The 11133-nt window shown below is 28.8% G+C and overlaps 1 protein-coding gene across 15 annotated transcripts in view; it reads right to left on the reverse strand.

The window, feature by feature from the left end:
* LOC127171578 (cAMP-specific 3',5'-cyclic phosphodiesterase 4D) overlaps window positions 1-11133 on the reverse strand; it is a 267521-nt gene that overhangs the window by 4173 nt on the left and 252215 nt on the right. For 14 of the 15 annotated variants that reach the window (XM_051120308.1, XM_051120303.1, XM_051120305.1 and 11 more), the window contains 8 exons: window positions 9122-9215; window positions 8855-9030; window positions 6366-6464; window positions 5937-6101; window positions 5489-5588; window positions 3456-3610; window positions 3250-3372; window positions 1146-1328 (listed from right to left, as the gene is read on the reverse strand). In XM_051120308.1, coding sequence (XP_050976265.1) covers window positions 1146-1328; window positions 3250-3372; window positions 3456-3610; window positions 5489-5588; window positions 5937-6101; window positions 6366-6464; window positions 8855-9030; window positions 9122-9215 — 1095 coding nt within the window. Of the gene's footprint in view, window positions 1-1145; window positions 1329-3249; window positions 3373-3455; window positions 3611-5488; window positions 5589-5936; window positions 6102-6365; window positions 6465-8854; window positions 9031-9121; window positions 9216-10628; window positions 10883-11133 lie in introns of those variants that run through there. The other variant, XM_051120317.1, reaches the window with a different exon arrangement.

Genomic DNA, 11133 nt, shown 5'->3' on the forward strand with positions numbered 1-11133 from the left:
TTAATAAATTTCAAAATTAGAAATGTCGTCTTGGCAATAAAAACAAATACCAAAAAAAAAAATCTGTATGCAAAATATCTGTATATTATATATAGTGTTTTATTTATATAAAAGTACAAATTTACACAAGAATATCAATAAAAGAAAACTGAAGTTATTGTTAACTAAACCATTTTAAGTGCTTAAAATAAAGCTGAAATAAAATAAATATTAGATGAACATTCAGACAAAAAAATACAAATAGAAATGTTGCTTTTGCATCTAAAATAAATTGAAGTACTAACACTTAAATTATTATTTCATTGTCAAATCAGTGTTTTTATTAACTAAAACTGAAATTATTAAAATTGTTTTCAGTAATTGAAATAAAGTAAAATAAAATAAATATTAGATGAAAAACTTAAAAAATTAGAAATGTTGCAATACAAATATAAAATCTTTATGAAATACATCTGCATATTATATATAATATTTTATCTGTATAAAATAAATTTATACAAAAATATAAATTTAGGTCACTTAACTTTGGCTAATAAAATGAATCAAAGTACTAAAACTTTAATTATTGTTTCATTGAAAAATCAGTGTTTGTAAAAACGTAAAAAAAAAAAATGCTGACTTGGCAATAAATAAATACAATAAATGCAACATATGTATATTGTATATAATATTGTATCTGTATAAAAATAAAAATGTATAAAAATATATAAATAAAAAAGTTGATTAAATTTGAAGTTAAAGTACTAAAACTGAAATAAAAATACATTAAATCTAATCAAAAATATTATTGAAAGAATATATAAAGTAATAAAAAGACAAAAGTATATACAATTACAAAAACTTAATTAAAATTGAAAACATAAAAATATTAATAAACACTATACTATAGTATATAATATACTAGTATAAAAACAATACCAAACAACACTGACAAATTAAAAATAAATATATTTTTTAATAATACTTTAACAACTTCATAGAAGAACTGTCGACCCCCCTCCCCCCCGTTTTTTAAATTTATTTTAAACTGTGTTATTTTTTTATTTTACAATTACCTGTTTTTATTTATTTATTTACTGTAGGGTAAAAACAGGCTTCCATAGATGTTTTTTTTTTTTTTTTTTTTTTGGAATGGATGAACATACCTGAGACTTCTCTACAGAGGCGTTGTGTTTGTCACACATGGGGCTGATCTCCATCCCTCGCTCTCTCTCGCGGTCGCCCTGACTGAAGAACTCCTCCATAATGCGGTCCGTCCACTGTCTGTACAGCTGCAGGGGTTTGGTGGGGTTACTGAGATCCGCACAGTGAACCATGTTCTGAAGCACCTGAGGAAACATCAACACATGCTTCATGAGAACACTTTATTGAAAGTCACTGTAAAATCACAATTTAAATACTGTGTAATTTGCCACACACAGCTGAGGAAATTACATCCTATAATTAAAACAAATCAGTATTGTCATTAAAAAAAATCATTAAAATGATAAATGCTAAACTTATTTGATATATCATTTTATGAACAAGTTACAATTTACAATCTATTTACATTTTAAATATTGTAAAATATGTTAGATATGGCTGATGAAATGACATCCTATATGTACATGTCTGTATCATAAATAAAAAACTTATTTAATATCCCATTATATTGTCATTGAAGTTCTATAGATACACAATTTTTACAAAAAGTTAAATATTAAAATGTCAAGTGTTAAGTCTTATTTACTATCACAATTTAAGCACTATACATTTCCAATTAATTCATGCAAAATGAGTCAGAGCTGAGAAAACAACATCTTATATTTACAAATAATAAAAATATATTAAAAAACAAACACTAAAATGATAAAAATAATCTCATTAGACAGCGATTGAAGTTTAATGAATTTCTGATTTATACTTAATTTACAATTTAAAATTGTAAAATGAGTAAAATGCAGCTGAGGAAATCTCATTTTATATTATCATATTTACCACAAATTAGTATCATCATAAAAATATGAATTTGAATTTACAATTTCTGCATATTTTATCATTAAAATGGTGTGTCAGATGCAGCTGTGAAATTTATATAAACAAATCAACAAATAAAATAAATGTTAAAAGTTAAACAAATGAAACTAAAATATTAAAAGCTTTGGCAACTAAAATGAATTGAAATACTAAAACAAACTATTGTTTCATTGACAAATCAGTGTTTTTATTACCTAAAACTGAAATTAAAATTGTTTTCAATAATTGAAATAAAGCTGAAATAAAATATAAATATTAGATGAAATATAACATAAATGTTAAATTTATATGAACAAATCACCATAAATAAAATAAAACAATGTTAAATGATTAAATTAAAAATGTTAATAAAAAACTGAAATGAAAATTAATTCAATTAATTTTAAATTAATTATTTCAAATTAATTGAAATAATAAAACTTAAATTGATTCATTGACAAATCAGTGTTTTTTATTAATTAAAACTAAAATGAAAATTAAAATTGTTAAATTATATAAAAAAAAAGTTGCTTTGGCAACTAAAATTAATTTAAAAAATAATAATAATAATTTCATTGACAAATTAGTGGGTTTTTTTTTTTTTAACTAAAACTGAAATTAAAATTGATAAATAATAAATAGAAAAAATTAAATGAAAAGCTGTGAATATATGTGAAAAATATATATAAACAAATCAACACATAAACAAGTTAAATAAAATTAAAAATGTTAAATAATAAAAAATTAGAAATCATACAAAACAAAATATATCTGTATGATGTGTGTATATATTATATAATATATCTAAAAAATTAAAATGTATTAAAAATACCCTATATATATATATATATATATAAATAAATCTAACCAGAAATATTATACATACTTATAAAAGTATATGAATACACACAAATATATATTTATTTCTGATTAACATAATATAATTCTGATAAATATCGTAATATATAAACAACTGTAATAACGGTCTTAAAAAATAAAAAAAATAATTCGACTGAAACCAATTTTGATTACTATTATTTAATATGTAGTTTTAGAAGTTCTATATATATTTCCAATGTACTGGGAATAAACAAATGATAATGATCAGATGGGTTTCTTAAACACCACTGGTCAACAAAACGCAAAGTCCCGCCCCCAATTCACACCATTGGCTGAGCCAGAAGTAATGTTATTTTAATAGCGCCAGTGTTTACAGGAAGTCAGAAATGACACATATCCGCTTAACAGACTCACTTGTATCCTGTCTGAGTAGTTATCCAAGAGCAAGACTCCAGAACTGGTGACCTTCTTGGTCTCGACCATGGTCTTCAGATCGGCCAGCAGGTTCATGTGTTTGGACATATCGGTCGCCAAGACCTTGGAGAAACGTGCGAAAAAAAACTTAAGAGGCAGAATTCAGAACAAACATCAAGGCTAGATGTCATTTGAGCGGAACGTACGATGTCTATGACCATCTTGCGCAGCGATTGTCTCTGTTTTTTGGTCAGGTTCTGGAAGATGTCACAGTTCTCCTCCTGCAGGAGTTTGAAGCCCACGGCCAGATGATGGTTTTCCAGCACCGACGAGTCGTTGTACATGAGGGCCAACTCCGAGTCTGCAAACATGAAGAAAACATGTGACCTTGTGCTAATCTGTACAGCTGTGTCAGCAGCGGCAGGACTCCATCGCTGTGTGTGAGAGATTACAGCGTGACGCAGACAGACGGATACACACAATCCCATGAGGCCTGAGTCGCATTTAACCGTCCTATCGGTGCTGCTTATGTCAAAATAAAGTTATGTAAGCGGCGTTTGCGTGCTTTTGAGGACAGATGTGTGCTGGTCTGTCTGTCTGTCTCTGAGCGGATGAGATTTCGTCTGTCAGTACACGGCCAGAGTGATCTGCTCTCAACTGTTTACTGAACTGCTAGATCCATCTATTATGATATAAACCCCATGAGCTGCCATTCAGGGCATTATTAGTTGTTTAAATACAAGTGTTGTTATTTATACATGTTGTTATTGCGTGTTCCGGATGCTGATTGGTCAAATAATGCTTTACAGTTATTCTAAGTAACTATTAACCTTAGATTTAGGGGATCTTTTCATCTTTACACGAGTTTGCTTAATAAAACAATGTTGTAATTAAAAATTGTGCTCTCTAAATATACACCTTATGGCTTAATTACAAACAGTCATAACTTTCGTAACTAATAACAATTTTTGTTGTTGTTATTTTGGACCAAACTGTGAATATTTAAATAATTACATTATCATAGGTCATAGACGCCCAAGTAATTGTATTATTCTTTTCAGAAACGTAAACAATCAGACACTCGTGTTTAGATGAAGATTACTATATTCATACATTTAAAGAATTAGGTTATTTACACATTTATACACTGAGATTATTTTAATTTATAATTTAAATAATGAGATAATTATATTTGTAAATTGATACAATTAGATTTCAGAAATGGAAATAAAGAGATTATTATATTTAGACATTTAATTAGGTTGTGTTGTATTTGGAAATGTAAATAGATTATTTTATTTGTACATTCAAATATTATATATATTATAGAAATATGAATAAAGAGATTTAATATTTAATGTATAAATATTTATACAATTAAAACAGATTATTGTATTTATATATTTAAATAATGAGAGAAGTATATTTGTGCATTAGATTATAGAAATAAATAAAAAATAAATATAATAAATATAGAATATAATTAAGGAGATTATACTTGTACATTTAAATTATGAGATAATTATATTTGTAAATGTAAAGAATTAGATTATAAAAATGTAAATAGATTATTTTTTAGACATTTAAATATTTAGTTAATGAGATTATTTTATTTTGTACATTTAAATAATGAGATTATTATATTTGTAAACAATGTATACATGTAAACAATTATATTATAAAAATATAAATAAAGAGATTATTATATTTCCACACATAATTAGATTATTATATTTAGACATTTAAAATTGAAATTATTGTATTTATTCTTTTAAATAATGATAGTTATGTTTGTAAATTAAAACAATTAGATTACAGAAATGTAAATAAAAATATTAAATTTATATAAATTGTATATATATATATATATATATATATATATATATATATATATATATATATATATATATATATATATTTTTTTTTTTTTTTTTTTTTTTACATAATTGGCCTATTATATTTAGACATTTAAATAATTAATGATATTATTATTATTAAATGTACAGATTTTCAATAATTAGATTAAAACATAAAAAAAAAAAAAAAAAAAAATCCACCAAAAGCATGTCTGCAGACTTTTTTTTTTTTTTGATCTGCTAAAATGAAAAGCTTTATTTATGTATTTATCAATCCAATAACAAGCAATCAAACACATCACATATGTTTTGTTAATTTTAGTCATATGCTCAGTTGTTTAGATCTGGTTTGAATAACCCATATATTCATGAAGCACACTTACTGGTGTTAATAAGGAACTGGTTGGAGACACCCGGGTGGTCTACGTCGTGAATTGCACTGGCGAAAATGGCAGCGAGAATTTCAAGGTCTGTGAAAACCGCCTGAAAGAGAACAACATGTGGATGTACGGTGAGTACGAGAGCACACATTATCTTCACCGCACAACCTTTTTAGAAACCCAGCAAGTAGCACACAAGGTCATACTGAGTCAAATGTGAATGAAAGGGCTCATATGCAACACTTTTTACCTGTAATCAACTTATAAAATGAGCTGCATCAAAAACATGAGAAATGACCAACAAATGCCAACTGTTGAATACTGAATAGGTGTCGATGTGGGCGGTAGACGTCAATACAATGGTAATCTCCAAATGAGCCTTGGCTTCCATAAATGTTCTCACTTATTTTTAAAACGGCAAGGAAAGCCTAGTTTTGAAGGCATCTCTCACCTCCAGAGCAGGCGTGGAGAGCAGCACGTGTGTGGACTGGGTGACGTCAGCAGCATGAATGTTATTGTGATACGCAACATCAGCATGGTAATGGTCTTCTAAGGTCATCAGGTATGTTATGAAAGTGTCCAAGGGAATTTTAAATGTTTTGAGTAAATCCCTTTCCTGTGGGAGAGAACAACAGGAAGATGAATAAAGTGCATTTATCATAACATGAAAACACATTTGCAGCACATTTAACATTATGTGACACAGCATGTTAGAATGCAGGATTTGATTGGCGCATATGAAGTAAGCTATGATATTATTGGTTAATGCTGTTTTTCCCCATCCATGTGACCTGGGTTACATCAGAGGTAAAGAAAGTTTGAAATGAAAACAAACATGCACTCACAAATTGTGCACAGTAAGGCATTTATTTGCTCTCACCTGAAATATAGTGTACATCATCACCGTTAAAGGCCTGTTGCCTGAAAACTCTGTGACTTTAAAAACATTAAGGCCCCATTTGTTTATGTCCTCCAGTTCCTGAAATAGAGCAGCGAATCATTAGACATCATTACTCACGTTGTGTGTGAAGTCACTGAACTATACTATACCTAACTAGTGATGCACCCAAATTTCAACACCATTTTTTGGTTTGTTAATTCAGGTGAAACAACTGATCGAAAAAGTGATGTTTAATTACTGTTTCTCAGATGGTGTGCGTTGACTGTGTCAACATGTTTGTAAATTCAAATAATTCAATTCTAGAAACGGAAACAATTATATGATTATATTTTTATACTTTTGAACAGTAAGATTTTTTGTTTTTCAAAGAAGTCTCTTCTGCTCACTAAGCCTGCATTTATTTGATCCAAAGTACAGCAAAAACAGTAAAATTTTTAATACTATTTAAAATAACCGTTTTCTATTTGAATATATTTTAAAATGTAATTTATTCCTGTGATCAAAGCTAAATTTTCAGCATCATTACTCCAGTCTTCAGTCTCACATGATCCTTCAGAAATCATTCTAATATTTTGATTTGCTGTTCAAGAAACATTTTCTATTATTATTATTATTATTATCTACTCATCAAATAAACCTGAAAAAAATTATACTCTGCTGTTTTTAATAATAATAATAATAATAATAAAAATGTTTCTTGAACAGCAAATCAGCATATTAGAATGATTTCTGAAGGATCACGTGACGCTGAAGACTAAAGTAATGATGCTAAAAATTCAGCTTTGAAATAAAAAAAAAAATTACATTTTCATATATATTAAAATAGAAAACAGTTATTTTAAATAGTAAAAATATTATAAAAATATTAGCACAAATATTTGATCTGATTATTTTTAATTTATTTTATATGGCATAATCTAATGACGAGCAAACACATGAAATATTTTGTTAATTTTAGTTTTAGTTTGTATTTTAGTTTCATTATTTGGTTTGAATAACCAGTATATTCATAAAGTACCGAAATTTGAACAATCATAGATTTTCGCAGAAATAGCAATTTTCAGTTTTGGTCAAAACAGTGACGTTAAAGTAGCATTTTCTTGTTTTGCTTCTCTTGTTATCTTCATTATTTGATGCATATTTAAATAAAATGTCATAAAAACAAAAAAACTACATTTTACAGTCATCATTTAAATGTTTAGATTTCAACAAACTGGAGTAGAAAACATAATTATTAAAATGTTTACAAAAACTCTTTGTACAACTTATTATTTGAAAAATATATGAATTAATTAATTATTAAATAAATTTAAATGTATCTTCAGCTTCCATTTCCAGCTAAATGAAAAAAAAAAAAAATCATTTCAGTGCAGTAATATTAATACAATTACATTACAATTACAAAACAATTTTAAAATTCTAAAAATGTTTAGTTATTTTAAACATTATTTTAAAGTTCTAAAAAAGAATTTTCAGTTTCAAATTTGAATTTTTAGTTTCAGCCCAGAATTCAAATTTCAGTGCATCACAATAAATGACAGTTGTCTTCAGTAGAGCTGCTCATAGCTGAATTAAACTTGTTTCATAATTGAATAAACTTTACACTGTTGTAAACAGTGTAACACTCTTTAAATACATATGTAAAACTCAACACTGATGTGAACTGAGTTGAATAATGGCACTATTGTCTTGAAGAGCTGCATTATTGTTGAATTGAGTTTCCTGCAACATTGACACTGTTATTAAACTAAATTGAATAACAATACTATTGTCTTCTGCAGAGCTGGAAAATTAATCAATATTGAACTAAACTGAACTGAATAATGACATTGTCTTTTTTAGGGCTGTTGTACAGCTGAAATTGTATTTGATTCATAATTTGAGAACTGTTCTTTTTCTGTGTATTACTGGGCAGCTGCTTTGATATTTTAAAGCACTATATAAATTAATGTAACTTGACAATTTATATACAAAACACAAAAAAAAAAAAAATAAATAAATAAATAAATAAACATTGCCACAAAATCATTCTAGGAATGATTCAGGACACATCTGACAAATACCCAGTGAATTTGAGGAAATCGACCTGCTAAAAAAGAGCAGCGTTTGTCGTGTTTCTGAACGCATTCATCAATCAATATGTTGATGAATACTAGCATAACCAGCAATATGCTCTCGGTTGAAAAACACGGCAGCTTCCTGGTGAACAGCATGAGACTAACCAGCATAGAAACTCATGCTGCTCCAAGCTGGTCTTTTCAGCAGGGTACAAAATCTTTCCAATCGCACGTCATCCATCTACGTCATCTCACAAAAAAGCTCCGGTGACCTTTCGTCAAGGTCTACGAGAGTCTCTGATCAGGTCCAATCAGCATTCAATTGAGATGATTGAGGTCCTGTCTGAGTTTGAAGTGTTTGAAGCAGCTCTCCAACACAAATAAGGCCGTGGGGCGTCACGGCCCGCTCACCTTGGCTAAGGAGTCTTCCGTATCCGTCTTGACCCCGAAGCGAGGGATGTTGGAATTGGTGAGGCTGGTGCTGTGCATGAGTTTTTTCACCCCGCTGATCTGACACATGGGCTTTTTCTTCTTCTCCTTCTCCTTCTGCGTCTGCAGGGAGGGCATTTCCACATCGTGCTGTTTGTCTGGAGAAGAAACAATAAGCGTCAACGCATTATAACTTCATTTAAACGCAGACAAGTCAAATGCATTAATGTTTTGTGATGGATGGTTTACCTAAAAATGTGTTGGAGATGTACTCGGAGACCTGGTTACCAGATCTGCTCATCTCAGACAGGTGCGTTAACTCCCTGTTCAACATCCGCTTGAACTGCACATAGATAGATAGATAGATAGATGGAACAAAAGAGTTTCAATCAGTCATGATAATACCTTATGATTGGGTGACACAAAGACAATGAATAAATTAATCAATCAAATGAATTTTAAAATCAATCAGCCGTAACCTTCTATTCTAATCAGTGTGAGAACAGACCCCCTCAGACCCTTAAAATAAAACCAAACCGGACCTAAAAATAGCCACATCTAGAAATCAGGCACATTTCATTAATTCAGAAGTCTGTACTTGCAATCCCATCTTGAATAATTAAGGCTTAAAACAGATAATTATAATTTGATGATAAATATGGAATCATTTTCATTATTATATTTTATTATATATAAAAAAATATTCTTAAAATATACATATACTTATAAAATAATTCATAATATATGTAAATTGTTAATTATTTTCAGAAAAAAAAAATGCTAAATGCTTCTTTTCTTAATGCAAAATATAATCTATTTTTTTTCCCTTTCATTCACAACTCACATAAATCACATTAATACATGTTTTTGCATGGAAAAACAAGTTTCATAAATTATTATATTTCACTATATATATATATATATATATATATATATATATATATATATATATATATATATATATATATATATATATATATATATATATATACACACACACACACACACACACATACATATATATATATATATATATATATATATATATATATATATATATACATATACACACACACACACACACACACACACACATATATATATATATATATATTTCCTAAAATACAAATATTTTTAACATATTTTATAACATATACATATAAATTGTTAGAAATTATTTTCTGAAAATATAAAAATATTATAATATATGAAAATCCTAAATAGCCTTCATTTTCTTCATGCAAAATATAATTTAGATTTTTCTCCTTTCATTTGTTAGTCACATAAACGGCAAATCAATTTTTAATAATTTATAATATATAATTATGTCTAAAATATATATTTCCTAAAATAGACATTTGTATGTACAAACATACAAAATGTAATAATTCGTTTTATCTTCACAATCTTACATAACAAATGCACTCATTTACAACAACACACCATTAACACTAAAAATAATCTGTAAATGACAGAAAACATCAACCAAAAACATTTAAAACTGATCAAATAACTCCAGAGAGCCGCAGCACACACAAACAGTCCTGTTTGGATTGTTGCATAAATTATTCATCTATGTTAATTTGCATTTAATTTACATGTGGTGTACCACACATTATTTGAATACATCAATTCATGACGACACGAAACCCTCAATAAATGAAGAAAAATAAATGCACAGAGGCCAAAATTAACTATTTGCATTTTCTTACTTCACCGTAACCAGAAACACAGAAAATCAGCAAATGATCCATACCTTTATATATCCCCATGACACTGAGCGTAAATAATTAGCTTCAGGCATCTTTGTTAAAACTTGAAAACGCACAAAAAAGCAAGCAGCAACCACTCCTAAATCCTTCAGACAATGCCACACGTATGCTTCTGTGCTCTCAGTCTAAAAACTGCATCTCCGGATCAGGTGGAGGTGCGATGGAGGTGCGGAGGCTGGCAGACATGGTTTGGCTTGGCTCCTCTGAGCAGCGAGAAAGATGCTGGGCTGCTCAACACCTTCCAAATATGGGACTGCTCATATAATCGATGCTGCTCGTGCCCCTCCACACAGCCAATCACGGCTCATTACTGAGAGGGAGAGATGGGGGCAGGAGCGCCGTCATCCACTGATGAAGGATGCAGGCCTTGGAGAACGCCACTGTTTTCACAGCTCACCTCGTACCTGGTATAATCATAAGGCAGAGCGGCAGTGTGCTCCGATGACTCATGAGAGTAGGAGAACGGCTCTGTTGACGTTATCTTATAAG

This window comes from Labeo rohita, chromosome 10 (assembly GCF_022985175.1).
Source record: "Labeo rohita strain BAU-BD-2019 chromosome 10, IGBB_LRoh.1.0, whole genome shotgun sequence".
NCBI classification, from domain to species: domain Eukaryota; kingdom Metazoa; phylum Chordata; class Actinopteri; order Cypriniformes; family Cyprinidae; genus Labeo; species Labeo rohita.